Source organism: Triticum aestivum, chromosome 6D, assembly GCF_018294505.1.
Source record: "Triticum aestivum cultivar Chinese Spring chromosome 6D, IWGSC CS RefSeq v2.1, whole genome shotgun sequence".
In the NCBI taxonomy this organism is placed as follows: Eukaryota; Viridiplantae; Streptophyta; class Magnoliopsida; order Poales; family Poaceae; genus Triticum; species Triticum aestivum.
This window is the reverse complement of record NC_057811.1, coordinates 290,863,767-290,879,375: the sequence shown is the minus strand read 5'-3', so window position 1 is coordinate 290,879,375 and position 15,609 is coordinate 290,863,767. Positions and strand designations below refer to the sequence as shown.

At 40.8% G+C, this 15,609-nt stretch overlaps 1 protein-coding gene across 1 annotated transcript; it reads left to right on the top strand.

Annotated features, from left to right (window-relative positions):
- Nucleotides 1-2,491: 2,491 nt before the first annotated feature.
- Nucleotides 2,492-14,460, top strand: LOC123144705 (CCAAT/enhancer-binding protein zeta). Its single transcript, XM_044563917.1, has 16 exons — nt 2,492-3,480; nt 4,660-4,735; nt 5,456-5,575; nt 5,967-6,042; nt 7,048-7,116; nt 7,280-7,360; nt 7,513-7,584; nt 7,792-7,884; nt 8,157-8,351; nt 8,508-8,591; nt 8,694-8,837; nt 9,041-9,130; nt 11,593-11,675; nt 11,751-12,032; nt 12,440-12,677; nt 13,411-14,460. The coding sequence occupies exons 1-16, from the start codon at nt 2,625-2,627 to the stop codon at nt 14,092-14,094; spliced, it is 3,243 nt and encodes a 1,080-aa protein (XP_044419852.1). The 5' UTR covers nt 2,492-2,624; the 3' UTR covers nt 14,095-14,460.
- The last annotated feature ends 1,149 nt before the right edge of the window (nt 14,461-15,609 follow it).

The following is a 15,609-nucleotide window of genomic DNA, read 5'->3' as shown; positions in this document are numbered from 1 at the left end:
AATGTCTTAGGTAGTCACTAACCATCTAGAGGAGAGGAGCTAAGGTGTTGCTCGGTGTAACGTGCATCGATCAAGGTGCTAAATATTGAATATTGGATTCATATAAGGTTGGTTTTGACATATTAGATGTCAGATATCGGGTTATATATCAGACGATATACGGTAGCTTGGTATATCACATATCTTTCATTACTAATCTTGTTTAAAACATGTCCTTTTAGTTAAAAATTGCATGATGTCAATGCTTGAGCCCAACGAATTTAGATTCCCAATTTTTTAACTTGTTAATTAAGAAACTTTTTAAGAAAGATTCACAAAATCATATTCTAAGATAAATTCATCTCCTTACACATGTGTTTCAACAAAACATTATGCAAGACCTTGATGATATTATAAAGTTGTAAATACATAATCTTATTTTCACTATATTGCGAGGAACAATTGTTGTCATCTACGTATCGATCTATATTGGTGGAGATGTCGAGTTAGATATGCTCAATATTGGATGGTATTTATAAAAGAGTGATATTTACATAATCATATGCTATATCTATATTGGTATACCCCCCAAAACTGTTATATCCCATCGGCCTAGATTTGAAAGCTTAGCATCACTGGCTTGATGTATCGATAAAGTTCATTTTTGCAAGGAATCAATAGAGTAACTTGACAAGCGCTATCAAAGCAAAAAGTGATCATTGTATTGCAAGAAAAGGCAAAAGGAACTTTCAAGCAACAGAATTGTAAGCCATAGTAACTATTTTTTTTTGCGGGAAGCCATAGTAACTATTAGGAAGGGAAGAAAGATAAATTACGTCAACTATTATGGTCAACCTATTTGTCGCTCATGCCAAGCAAATGTAAGGAATGCATTGATGGGTCAACCAATTAGGATTTTGGGTTTTCAAGTTTTAAGAACCTCCTATAAGGTTTTGGTACGATTTCTCTCATTTCCCTTTTTATTTTCTATTTGTTTCCTCTACCAATTTTCTTTTTGTTTATATATGTTTTTTGCTATTGCTTTTATTTATCTGTTCATATTTGTAAAACAAATGTTCTTGAAACTTTTAAAAAATGCTCACAAAAATTTAGAGGCGTTCTAGATTTTTTAAAACGTTACAAACTTTTAAAAAAACTTCACAATATTTTTATAAATATTCAAAAAGTTAGGAACATTGTTCTTGGATTTGAAAAATGTCCACATTGTCAGAATAAAATAAATCACATATTCTTTTGAAAAGCCAAAGTAAAAATTGGCTGAAAACTATTAAAACAGAAAAAAACCGGCTCTTGCCAGGAAATCGCTACACGCTAGTGCTAAATTGGTCGGCCCAGAGGTAGCACTATGTGCGACTCCCCAACTTAGTCACTGAGTGACACGCAGAAGGTTTAGTGAATTCCTATTCAACGCTTACGGCGCTAGTTATAAGCTTATTCATAGATAGCGCACACCCCGCTCCAGCACGTTCATAGGGAATGGGCCAACCCGTCCAGGGGTTGCGTTTCAGGTTTGTGGTAACTCCCAACATCCAGTTTTGTGAAGCTTCTAGAAGCTTCCAATCGGGCTTTCTTTGTGTTTTCTACTGGTTTATCGCTCATTTTTCTTATTTTAATTTTTTATTCGTTTTTAATTTCCCTATTTTAAATTGATGATTTATTTTTTCAATTTCCTGTTTTTTGAAAACCTCAAACTTTTCAATTTCATGACGATTTTCAAATTCATATTTTTTCAAACTGATGAATATATTTTTCAAATCTGTGAATTGTTTTCCAAAATTCATAATCCTTGAACTTTTTTTGAATCCACAAACTTTTTTAAATCTGTGAACTTTCTAAAGTCCGCGAACATTTTTTAAATTTTAAAAACTGTGAGCCATTTGTTTTTCTTGAACAGGAGAGCAACACCAGAATAAAAAGGCTATCAAAAAAATAAACCAGCAAATGGGCGGGCGATCGAGCGAGCATTTTTTTTTGCGCAAACGAGTGAGCATTTCTGCTTTATTGCATCCAACAGGGGCGCGGCACACATTCCTAGTTCAACTGTGCCGGCCCATTTTACTGTAGCAGATGGTTCCATAAACAACGGTTTATTGCGGTGGGTGATTCCAAAACAAACAGTTTACTGTATCGGACGGTTCAAAAAATTGTGAACATCTTTTTAAATGAACCTTTTTTCTTAAACGTATTTATTTTTTAACTTTGTGAAAATCATTTGAAACATGAACAGTTTTCGGAAATTTCAAACATTTTCTAAAAGCAAAGACATTTTGAATTCCCAGGAAACAGTACAGAAAAGCTACGCTACGTTAGATAAATGGGCCGGGCCACCCAGAGCGCTCGCCTGTGCGAAAGGGCCATTATATTGGACGCATTTACCGGTATGTTTTTAGTCGCTCGATGAGCTCCGGCATACCGGTTACTGGGCCGGGCCCAAGAAGGAGAAGGGGTTCGCGGAGAGGCGTTAGTTGCAAATAGGAATTGCCCTGCTCAAGCACCCTAGTCACACCCTAGCCGCCGCCTCCACCTCCAGTCCTTCCCCCACCGGCGCCACCCTCAGCCGCCGCCTCGCCCTCCATATCCCACCTCGCCTCTGCCTGCATATCCCCTAGCCGCGGCATCTATCCATGACGGAGCTAAACCCTAAGCCCAAGTCCGCAAAGAAAGCGAGGAAGGCCGCCGCCGGTGGGGAGGAGAAGGGCATGGATGCGCTCAAGTCCGATGTAATCCCCAAGCTGAAGTCCAGCAAGAAATCAAAGAAGCCCGCCGCCGAGGAGGGTGAAGATAAGGGTGCGGACGTGCTCAAGTCCGACGTAAGTCCGGAACCGAAGTCCACCAAGAAGAAGAAGAAGAAGAAGAAGAAGTCCGCCGCCGGTGGGGAGGAGGATGACATTGACGCGATCAAGTCCGACGTCGCCTCGTTCGCCTCGTCGCTGGGACTTGTCCCCGGCGCCGGCAACTCCTCCGGGTTCGACGACTCCGACTTCCGCAAGTCCGGCCCCATGAGCGCCCCCAAACCGCCCAAGCACCCCCAAACCCCAGAAGCGCCCGCAAACACCGAACCCCCCCAAAACCCTAAACCTACCAAGAAACCGCATCCTCTCGAGCTCCATGGCCCTCGTACCGCCGCCACCACCAGTGCCACCACCAATTACCCGCTGGTAAAGGCGGGTGCTCTCTCCGGGCAGTGGTACGCTGATGCTGCTGAGCTGGAGGCCAGGGTCCTAGGCGACCGTAAGCATGCCGCACCAGCAGTGGGGCTTCAGGAGATGCAGCGGATGGTGGAGCGGAAGCGGGAGCTGGCAGAGAAGCTCATGGCGCAGTACTCGAGGGAGTATGACTCGGTGCGGCGGGGAACTGGTGATCTGAAGCTCCTGGAAATGTCGGCCAAGTCTGGTACATCAGCCGATAAGGTGTCGGCGTTCACATGTCTAGTCGAGGACAATCCAATAGCAAACATGAGGGCGCTTGACTCTCTCCTCGGTGAGTTGCACTATTGAAATGCTCATCGTGGTTGCGTATTGAACAAATTGAGGCAATAATGCTTCGTAGATCATTGAAACAGAGCTAGATTACATTTGAGATTCTTCCTGTATCTAGACACTGAGCTAGGGAAGAATGTTTTGAAGTGATCCTGATTCCTGACAACTTATCAACTTTTACAATCACAGTGGCAGTTTTATTTTATCTCATGTAACGCTTGAGTAAAAGTGGCATTTGGAAGCAATTCGATTGCATTAAATGTGACTGCAACTAGGAAAATATCCAGTGTTTCAGATAAAAAATGAATCATGAATGTTAGATGGAAATCACATAAATGTTAGACCTTTTAAGATATAAAACCAACTTGAAGTCACTAGAAAAACTTAGATGAGTATCATATGTTTGTTATGTGCAGTAGGCTTTATTTAGTGGCAGATGCTCGCCATAGGTTTGGACTATTAGCATTGCTGTCATTCGGTAGTGTATGGTCGGCAACTTAGTATAATCAGTTAATCACTGCCACTGGTCTTATGTGAACACCAGCGAGGTCTTTGTCAGTGAATGCGTTCCTTGCCACTGGAGAAAGATTGCTCAGGTTTACGATATGACTCACTTTTTTGAGTTGAAGTTACCATCTGCATCTACTTTCATCTTCTCGTAGATTTCCTTTTGAAAACTGAGGTTGCGGTTTTATTCTGGTACTTAATAATATAAGTATATAGTCAATCCTTTTAGAACTAGAACCTCGCCGGGCTATCCAGATACATAAGGCCATCATGACATCGATGAAGTAGCACAATTTTCAGATAAATTCCACCATCTATTGAAAAGTTAAGATCTATCATGAATGGCAAATCGATATCGTTTCAAATCACAGGCTTTTAAAGATTTGTGAACTATCAGTTTTTGCTATATAACATGCAGTTCAGCTAAGATGGATATTGCTTGGACAAAGCTTTATGTCTGTGCATACTGGAAATTAGCTTTCTTGCAGTTCTAAGTTTGTGAAGCATGTTTTGTTTTGTTTTGGGTTACTTCATATTTTTTGTTTGCAATCTTTGGTATAGCTGGACTTTCAATGTCAATATGCCGTTTTGCAGATCATCTTGTCTCTGTTCTCTTCTTCGATAAGTATTCTAAAGAGGTTCTTTCTGTTTTTTGGAAACAAAATTACAACAGGTATGGTTGCATCAAAGGTTGGTAAAAGGTATGCATTCACAGGCTTTGATGCATTGAGGGAGTTGTTCGAAATGAGGTTAGCATCTTCTGAACTCTTTTCTTTTGTTACCTTGTAGCTATAGAACCTTTCCCTCCTGAGGACACACTAAAGCAAAATCGGTGGCATTTATCTTGTTATATTTCTTACCTTATTTTCCTTGAATCTTACTGCCATTTCTCAAATTGGAACGCATCCTTGCGGGAGCCACTTGAATGGGCTGCACCATTGGTCTTTTATTAGGCGTGAAGGCTCCCTTCTTTACTGGTGCAAATATGCTTTCCAATTGATTATTCTTTGTTTTGTGTTTTCTAGACTGCTAGGCTTACACAAGTTCAGGAACAAGAAGTTACATGCCCGCAAAAGCATTTCGTAGCACATGCACTTGAAGCTTGCACAGCTTGATTTTCCCGCATAGCAATTTCTTGCTCTTAACATCTGACTAGACTGTCTCATGTTACTGGCTTTGCTTTCCATCTATTCCCTTGTTGGTTCGGGAATGATGTGCAGCTGTTCCATCCCCTGTTCTTTGGTTTTATTGAGACAGTCATCTGGGAATGCTAATTTTAGAAGAATCACACCGCATGTGTACAAACGAATGGAGAGGGCCACGGCTGTTTTATGAGTGACACTTTCTCGAACATTAACCAGACTAATTAATTAGCACTGCCAGATTTATTTTCTTACGGCATAAGCTCTCTGTTTTCTTTTATTTCTTGTCATCGTGGTTATTGAATATTGATGACATTCTCTTGCTAGGTTATTGCCTGATCGTAAGTTGAAAAGTCTTATTCAGCGCCCATTAGACATTTTACCTGAAACAAAAGATGGCTACTCGCTTCTCCTATTCTGGCATTGGGAAGACTGCTTGAAACAGAGGTATTTCTCACTCCACTATGTATCTGGCTATTTACGTTTGAGTCATCCAGGATCCAAGTAGATGCCATATGTAGGTCTGGACTCTGGAAGAAATAAGCCTTCAATTTAGGAACACTTACTTTATTATCGAATGAAGGCACTAGACTTTTTATCTTGCCATTGTTATATGTGACACCTTTATTATTATTCTATTGGTCAGCATTTTAAATGTGTCACATATAACAATGGCAAGATATATGTGACACCTTAATCTTGCCTGGTCATTGCTATATGTGACACCTTGATGGCTGGCATGTGGGACCCATTACCATTGTTACATGTGACACCTTTATCTTGCCTGGTCATTGGTTTTTTTTTTCAGTTTTGAATGTGATGATTAATACTATTACAGGTATGAGAAGTTTGTTATTGCACTGGAGGTTGCGTTAAAAGATATGCTGCCAAGCCTTAAGGACAAAGCAATGAAGGTTAGCCCAAATCGTGGATTCATATGGAACAAACTTTTTTATTTGCTCTCATTCTGGGCAAAGACTAGCGTTATACCGTCACAGAATGAAAAGAATCAATTGGGGAAATAGTGGGGCATATCCTATCATTTTCTACATCACATCTGATACTTGGAAATATCAAAAACAGTGAAGTAGTTGTGAAAAATCAAAACATAATCGCAAGCATTCGACAAGATGCGTTGGAGCTGCATTAGAAATTGCTATTACCTCCGTTCCTAAATATAAGATGTTTTGGCGGTTCAAGTTGAACTGCCAAAATGTCTTATATATAGAAACGGAGAAGTACAACAGTACGATTTTGAGGCAGCTAAGCATGGTTTGCCTCGACAAACTTGCATAACATCTAATCTAGCTTTGACCATATTGTGAGTGGAGATATGTTGATGCTGTACCAAATGTACTAAATCTCGGGATTAGCTGTTGAATTGATACCGCGTCATCTTTCAAACCGATTTAACACGGAATTATCAAGCCATAATAGAATTTCAAGTCAGTTTCCTATCCAGATATGTCTTACGTTTTAATATCTTGGCGGAAACTAGCTATTTCCTGCAGGGAACTTGATTCCTGGTAGGCACCAGAAAACTTTAAAACCAAACTAGTTTTGTAACTGAATATGAAGATTTGAGTAGAAGTTTCTGGCGGCAATTTTCTCGAACCAACCGAAGTTCTCCAGGAACTGGTGAAAGCAAAATTACCTAATTAAATAGAAAACTAGGAGGTTCAAAACTGGTCCCTTGCCTGCAACTGCTCGGTTTTCAATTCCTGGTCAATCTGGAAGCTCGGCCACTGGTCCTCATGAGATCTGGGAAATGGCTGGCATTTTATTTTGAGGATTTACTTATCCTAGCCTCGTAAAATAGACATGCTTCCACTGATTTGTGCTATTACTATCATTAAGAGTATTTTGTGTTTCCTTGTCATGAAATGTGTCTTGTTTGTTGTTTTCCTCTTCCTCTGCAGACAGTTTCTGCCCTTCTAAAGAGTAAATCTGAACAGGAACGCCGGTTACTTACAGCTCTTGTTAACAAAGTAAGTTGTCATTTTTCTGCCATTTCTCCATTTTCAATTGTTATGATGTACCCAAAGCAGATATGATTAATTTATAGTGCAATGCTATATATATTACTTATGATAAGCAATACCTTACGGGAAGCGGCCTTATTCTTAGTCATCGTGATGCAAACTATTGCAGCTTGGAGATCCTGAAAGGAGGGCAGCATCAAGTGCCGCGTATCTGTTAACAGGTCTTCTGTCCACTCATCCAAATATGAAGGTATATGCATTTGTCGTGTTTTGTCATAAATTGTCTGTTCGATCAGTATAGTTAACTACGTTATATTATTATAGTTAACTACGTTATATTTTTCTCACGAAATCAATAAAAAACTTAACACTTGTGTGTTCTCGGACATTTTAAATTTGCAGATGGTTGTGATAGATGAGGTGGACTCATTTCTGTTCAGACCACATGTTGGGCTTCGGGCCAAATACCAAGCCGTATGTTATTGTTTCCGTTGCTATTTTATTCAAACATTGGTTCTGAATTTCATACACAGAGCACATTGGTAAATTGGTTCTCTTACAGATAACATTTGTGTAAAGTTGTACTTTCTGAATGCCGGGATATGCTCATCTATCCAAACTACGATGTATTTATTTTAAATGTGCTATCTTGCCTTCTAAACTAAAGTTGTTATTGTACAGGTCAACTTTTTGAGCCATATTTTTCTTACCAGTAAAGGAGATGGACCTAAAATTGCAAAACGGTTGGTGGATGTCTACATTGCGGTTTTCAAGGTTTGGACGTGTTTGTAAGTGTATAATTCTTGCTGTGCTTAGGCGTTCTTACTGGCGATGACCCTTCTCCTGCCAACATTTAGTTTACTTTCATCACATCCTCAGTTCGCCATCTTGTTGGCCCTATTTTCTTTTAAACTTCTGCAGTTCACATCATATTTCAATTTTGTTTCTACGGCTTTATGTTCATCCTCATAGTCTCCTCACCTGTATGGGGTTAATTGCTTTTAAATATTTGAAGTTTCTTTATTGTTCTGTGGCACTGTTGTCAGGTACTCATGTCTTACCCTCGTGATAGTAAAGGAGAAAAACAAAGTAAACATGGCAAGAAAAAGGTTGAAAATGGGAAAACAAAGGGGCGAGAGGACAAGGTCAACGACTCTAATTCACATGGAAACCATGAAATGGATCCACCAGCAGGAACAGATTTAGAGATGGATTCCCGCCTTCTCTCTGCACTTTTATCTGTATGTCTCACACTCTGCAGACTTGCCTAGTACTGTCTTTGCTTCGTCGTGTTATGTTATGTGCTAACAGTATGCTTACATATGCCCCTTTTTTTTGTGCTCAAACTGGTTCTTGACTTGTGTCTCAAGTTCTTATTGATAGTTCATCTTATGCAGGGCGTAAATAGAGCGCTACCATATGTTGCAAGCTCTGAAGTTGATGATATTGTGGAAGTTCAGACACCAATTCTTTTTAGACTGGTGAGGTTATTAACCAGTGAAAGTACATTGCTGAGTTGTTCTCTGAAGGACATAATAGCTTCCTGTAAAGATCCTAACTAGCAATTTTGTTGTTGCATGTAGGTTCACTCTGAGAACTTCAATGTTGGTGTTCAGGCGTTAATGCTTTTATATCAGATCTCCACAAAAAATCAGATAGCAAGTGACCGTTTTTACCGCGCGTTATATGCGAAACTTTTGAGTCCTTCAGCTGTTTCTTCATCAAAGGTTTCAGTTGCCGGCCCTTTTGTCATGCTTTCTGTGTGTTCTTTATTTTAGTGCACTTTGATCTTTGAACAATAACATGGTTTATAAATCTCTTCCCTGGCACAAGATAACCATGAAGAAAGTAGCTCTGCACCTCACCCTTATATGTTGTTAGGCATCTTTTTCTATAGTTTACCTGACTAATCATGTCTTGCATATTTCAGCCGGAATTATTTCTGGGTCTGTTGGTGAAAGCAATGAAGAACGATGTAATGCTGAAGAGAGTAGCTGCATTTTCGAAGCGTCTGCTTCAGGTATGTTTCTAACGATGCGAATATATTACTTAAATTTGCTAGAAGTTCGTAATCACAGAAATGGTTGTCGTGGGCTCCCGACATATAAGCCGACTATGGCTTAATCAGTTACCTGTCGCCCAGGACGAGCATAAAGGACTAACACTAGTTACACCACTACTATACAGCACTAACACCACTGCCCACTGGAACTAAAAACTACACAGTTGCACATGAAAGTTCCAAGTGGAAATTCCCCAGAAGTTGCAAATTCTGTGAAAATGGGATTCATAAGTAAGTCCTAATTTGTAGTAATATGGAAGAGTATGTTGTACATAGATGCAATCATGCAAAATTTCAGGTCTAAATTACGTCATTTCCAACATACAAAAAAAGGTAAATACTTGAGTTATATCACAGCTATGACCACCACACCCTAGGTTGTATCAGAAACGGTGTCTGCTATGCCTCTTGTACTAGTTTTGATGGGCCCACGATGGGGTTAGTCTTAGAGATATGATTACAGGGTGGGAGTGAACAAAAATATCGTTACAAACACTAAATAATAATAAAAAATCAGAATTTTTGTGTGGACAAAGATGCATGAGTGCGTGATGCCCCTGCCAAATTTCAGAGCATTTGGATGTCTGAGTAGCTCTCAGCAAAAAAGACAAATTTGGGGTCTGAAAAACTTTACTGTTTGTGCACTGTTGGGACCTGATTTTGTTGTTTTTGCTGAGATCTACTCAGATGCCCATAAGCCTGGGAATAGTTTGGACTGAAACCTTAGTTTCAGTTTGGTTTTCTTGTCGGATTGTGTTTGGTTGGTTTAAATGGGCTGAGAATCTAAAGCAATCTGGTGTGGTTTGGATTTTACAAATACTGGATTGGACTGGTTTGGTCTGGACACGAACGAGTTGGTCCCAAACCATTTCAATCTGTGGATAAAATCCAATCTCTTGACCAAATCGTAAGATATGGCCTGCTTCTAGTTCGCTGCACTCCAGCTTACTACCTAGCTCAATCCATTCCACTCATCAATGGCGTGCATGAAGGCACTGAGAATGAGCGGCCTGTCCACGGTCACGATGGAGTACGCGCGGCCGGTGGAGGATCGCTAAGGCTGGGTGACCCCTACGATCAGGCGGCGGCAAACTGGTCCCTTCGTAGATCCTGGTCGTCGACGTGGCCGGTTTCGACGCCTCTGACCGAGACTTACCAGCGTCGGCTGCTTGTCCGACGCGCGCGGCCGCTTCCCGCTTGCGAGTCATGCATGTGGGTGGCCATGGCATCCCGGCGGACCTCATCGACGCAGTGCTCTATGCCGCCTCCGGCTACGAACGACGCGTGCTGGCCAATGCACTCGCCCGTGCACGTCCCTGTCACCAAAAGCTTCCGAGTGCATGCCAGTGTGCTCGCGCCCCAGCTCCTCGACATCCTCTCTCCCTCGGACTCGGCATCCCACGCTTGAGCGCCGCCTCCGACTCACCGGCCCTACTACCCATCAAGGATGACCTGCTACTTGAAGCTGAAGATCAACTACCCGCAGCGGTGGGTGTGGAGGTCCACACGGACGCACACCAGCTTCTCCATCCTCCGGGCATGGGTTGGCCAGCACACCAGCTTCTTGTGTCCGCGGTTTCAAACTGCAGTTTCAACCCAAAAATGAAAAATGGTTTGGATGGGGCTGGGTTGAAAACGTGGGTAGTTTGGTTTGGTCTGGATTATGGTGGTTAAAGTTTGGATTGGATTGGTTTGGATGAAAGAGGCAGAGTCGTATGGTTTGGGCTGGATTCAATCTGGTTTTGAAACTATTCACAGGTTTAGATGCCCAGATGCTTTGAAGTTTGGTACACATCTCACGCACTCAAAGATCTTCCATAAAAAAAAACCCGGATTTTTTTGAATTTACTGTTCACCGGGTGCAGATGAGCCTGGGTTCAGAATTGGATATTAGGTGATGTTGTCATTATCTGAGTACAAACCAGTAGAAGAATAAGGTATGTTCCCGCAATATGATTAGAGCCAAGTTCACACTTGGTCACAAAACAATATTAACCACATGGTTTGTGCTGTTCTTATTTCTGTTTTACACCATTGTTGTGATAGTAGGATTGTCAAGTAGAAACTCCCACTGCAACTCTTATGCCTGTTTTACATGCTTCGTGATTTGTGATATTTTAGAAAAGTACTAGAACTGATATTTTGAAATATGACATAAAAGTGACAATATCATAAGGGATGTGTTTGTATTTTATTTATATATTATATTTTCCACCACCCACTTGTCCTACAGTGGGATGTGGGAAAAGGGAAAGAAATCCGGGCGAAGGCTTTTAAAATCTAATCGTTGTTTAGACTATAATAGTATAATTACAAATCCGAAATATTGAATCTTTTAGTTTTACCTGTATTATTTGTGATTATGGAATTGAATGGAACTAGGGAAGCTCTAATAACTAAATTGTGATGTCTCTGAACAGGTTGCTCTTCAACGCCCTCCACAGTATGCTTGTGGATGCCTTTTCATACTGTCTGAGGTCCTTAAAACAAAGCCACCATTATGGTATGTGGTGACTTGTCAATACCATATGATCTCACTGAATTTTATTGAGTACATAATTTACATCAAAATCTTCAGGACGATTGTGCTCCAGAATGAATCTGTCGATGATGGTATCGAACACTTCGAAGACATTGTAGAGAATCCTGAGGACCCTGCTATTGCTTCAACAAGTCCAATCAAACAGGATAGTATGTTGGCTTCACTTGAGAAATACAATTCTGACGGCGAGGATGATTCTGATGCTACGAAACAAGTAAAAGTGTCCGCTAGTGATGAGAACGGTCAAACCAATGCATCAGCTGAGGGGTCGACATCACATGTATTATATAATCCACGACACAGAGAGCCTTCTTACTGGTATTGTCTTTTTAATCCTATATTTTGCATGAAATTTTCAGATTATGTTGTTTGATAATGCAAGGATAGAAATATGGGTATGCATCATGTTAATTTGGATTAGCTCTACTATCTGATCCAGGTGTATAATAAATTTCCGTTTATTTGTTTTGAAACGCTAGTGGCAATATCGTGTAGCATTCTTGATAATCTAGTTCATCTTGAAATGGTATACTATTGCAATCCAATTACAAGAAAAAATTCAAAGAGAATTGGCCACTTGGTATACAAAACCAGTCACCATTTTTTGACAAGATCCCTAATAATCTATAACATCATACTATTTCACAATTTTCTCTCCTTTTTTGTACTTTGTTACAAATACAAACAATGTTCTTGATCACTCGTGCTTTTTGTTGTGTTCTCAGCAACGCAGATCGTGCTAGTTGGTGGGAGCTAACGTTATTGGCCTCACATGTGCACCCGTCAGTATTTACAATGGCTAGGACATTGCTATCTGGAAACAATATTGTTTATAATGGTGATCCATTGACAGACCTGTCGCTTCCTGCCTTCCTTGACAAATTCATGGAGAAGAAACCAAAAGGAAACCGCATCGCTGAAGGGAAATGGCATGGTGGATCACAAATTGCACCAGCTAAAAAGGTACGAATTTGTTATTTGCTTTTACTTTCTTTTGTTGAATTTAAATTGTTCATCTTGTGTTGTTTCTCTTCTAAGATGTTTTATCTCTGGATTTTACAATGACTTCTTCATGTTTTAATTTTTTAACTTGCGGAAAAAAACATCACCTGTATAGCTGTCAACTTGTCATATGTTCGTTCTGTCATGGTTCCCATAATCTCTTGTAGCTTCACCAATATGAGGGGACCGCATTAGTATCATTCCAGTGCCTTTTGTCACGTAGCAGATACTGTCCGTGTGTGTCATGGACAGTACAAAGTAGTAATCACTCATATACTGTTCACATGTTCGTTACTTCCTTTGAGTTAGTGCTATCTTTTGTGTGCTTCCATCGTTTAGGCAGTGGCTGCATAAGAATATTCATTGTTACATTTGGAATTAAGTGAGAATATCCTGCATATGTATGCTCTTCATAATTAATTTGAACATTCATACGTAAAATCAACCTGTCTATACATCTGAAAGTACGTGATGATTTCTAGTTTGTCTTGGCAACTATAAAAATAACTGCATATGTTTTACCTGATCTCATGTTTAGTGTTGACCTTCGACTATCTTTTCGGTTATGGATTCTATCGTCATGTGACAGCACATGTGGCACTCCCTCTTCATATATACGAGTTGTCACTGCCGCAGTTCTGTTGGCTGATCTATGTAAGTCTCTGTGTGTGTGTGTGTGTGTTTGTGTCTGCAGCTTGACCTGAATCATCATCTCATTGGACAAGATCTGCTAGAATTGGCAGAAAATGAAGTTCCTCCAGAAGATGTTGTTTTCCATCGCTTCTACATGAACAAGACAGGCCCTATTAAGCCCAAGGCAAAGAAGAAAGCTTCAGTTCTGGATGAAGATACTGGAGAGCTCTTAGCTGATGACGTTGATGATGGCAGTGATGAAAGTGATGACGAGATGCAGGAGCTGGATGAAAGTGATGACGAGATGCAGGAGCTGGAAGATGAGTCCGCGGAGGATGGAGAATATGACTACGACAATCTGGACGCCAAGGCATTTGAGGAGGAAGGGGATTTGCTTAGAGATGACAGTGATGCTGATGTGTTGGATGACATTTCAGATGACGACGAGGATGATGATGAAGATGATGGTCTTAACTTGTCGTATGTGGACGAGAGTGCTGACGATTCAGATGATGATGTTACCGATGTAAAGGCTGCAGCTGCAGCCCGTGGGCAAAAGCGAAAGAGCCGCTCAACTCCATTTGCAAGTCTAGAAGAGTACGAACATCTCATGGAGGGGGAGGCCGAGAAGTCTACTTTGAAGAAGCAGCAGCGGAAGCACAAGGAAGCTGGGGACAGTATGGGCCGTAAGGAGAGAGGACAGAAACAGTCGGGATCACGAAAGAGAAAGTCCCAAGAGATCTGAATGAGAATGAGCTTATACCATGCTGGGAAATGTTTGTGGCGATGTTGCTCGCTAAAGTTTTGTAGTTTTGGAAGACGCAAGCGGCTGGCAACATGTTGGTCTACCTTCTGGCACTCGCCGCCACCAGTTCCTCTCCGCCCGTCCTTTTGCCGGTGGGGGCGCGCTAACTCTTGCAGGAAGAAAGAACGGCGTGTGATCAGGCTCGGAGAATTAAGCTTTCAGTCATCATCTCGTCTAGGCGTGTAACAGCTTGGATTCTCTAATTTTGACATTTTCTCTATGTTGCAAACATTCTTTTTCCTACATTATGTAAACCGGGTGCCTGAAGAAGCTATATCCACCTAAATTTGTTACTTTTTCATAAAATATCTGGAAAATATCTGTGCTAAACATATAATAAGAACATCCACAGCATGGATAAAAAGGATATCCTTAAACCCGAGAGCCATTATAGACATATGGAGATTATTATTGTTACTAGGAGAACCCTCCGAGAAAACTGCCAAGATCTCCCACCCTTGGCATGGAAAACTAGCAAACAATATTTTTAGACGGCAGCACCAGGAAGGTGAAGTACAAGACACCTACATAAATTGAACAATCACCAGTCAACATGTCACACTGCACATTAGAGGCCTCTATCTGACAGGGGCACGCCCAATGCAAATGCAAAATGTAATGTTTAGGGTCTGTATATATTACATTTAGATGTGAGATATTATCTCACATCTAACATGATGTTACATCCTTTTTGTGGCCCTCTCATTGACAACTTCCTCTTGCTGTTCGTTATTTTTTTTGTTTGATGGTTGTCCAGGCTTTTTTATTTATTTAGGGGATGATGGTTGTCCAGCTAAGTTTATCCTTTGATGCTAGACAAGCTAACTGCGTCAACGATAAGGGCAGTTAAGCAGGAATCAAACTCCCAAGCTCCGACTCTTAACGTGTCTTAGAGCAACTCTAGCAGACCTCGCATCCCGCCGGCCTGTAAAACGCGTTTGCAGTTCGCGTAAAACCGCTTTTGTGGGTTGGCTTGAACATGTTTTCTTCCACGAATATGCTTTTTTACGGGTCGGCTATGCGGGGTCTGCTCTTTGCGCCGCTGCATTCCGCATCTCATCGGCCCGCAAATATCAAATCCAACATAATACAACAATCAAAAGTAAAGCTAAATTATTCAAATCAAACATAATACAATAATCATCCACATTGCAAATAATTATTTAAATCACCATAGCAAACTTAAATAATGCAATACAAAACTTGTCATGAATACAAATACAAATGAATACAAAAATGAGTCACTGTCCAGCCCTTTGCCAATGGTGCTCAATGAGATCCTCCTGAAGTTGAAAGTGGGTGTTTGCATTTTCAATCTCCTTGTATGTTTGAAGAAAAGCTCTAATGCGGTTAGGGTCTCTAGCTGGTTTGACACGACTACCCACATTGTCATAGAAGAAATCCAAATTTATTCCTCTCTCATCTTCAAGAATCATATTGTGCAGGATAACACAA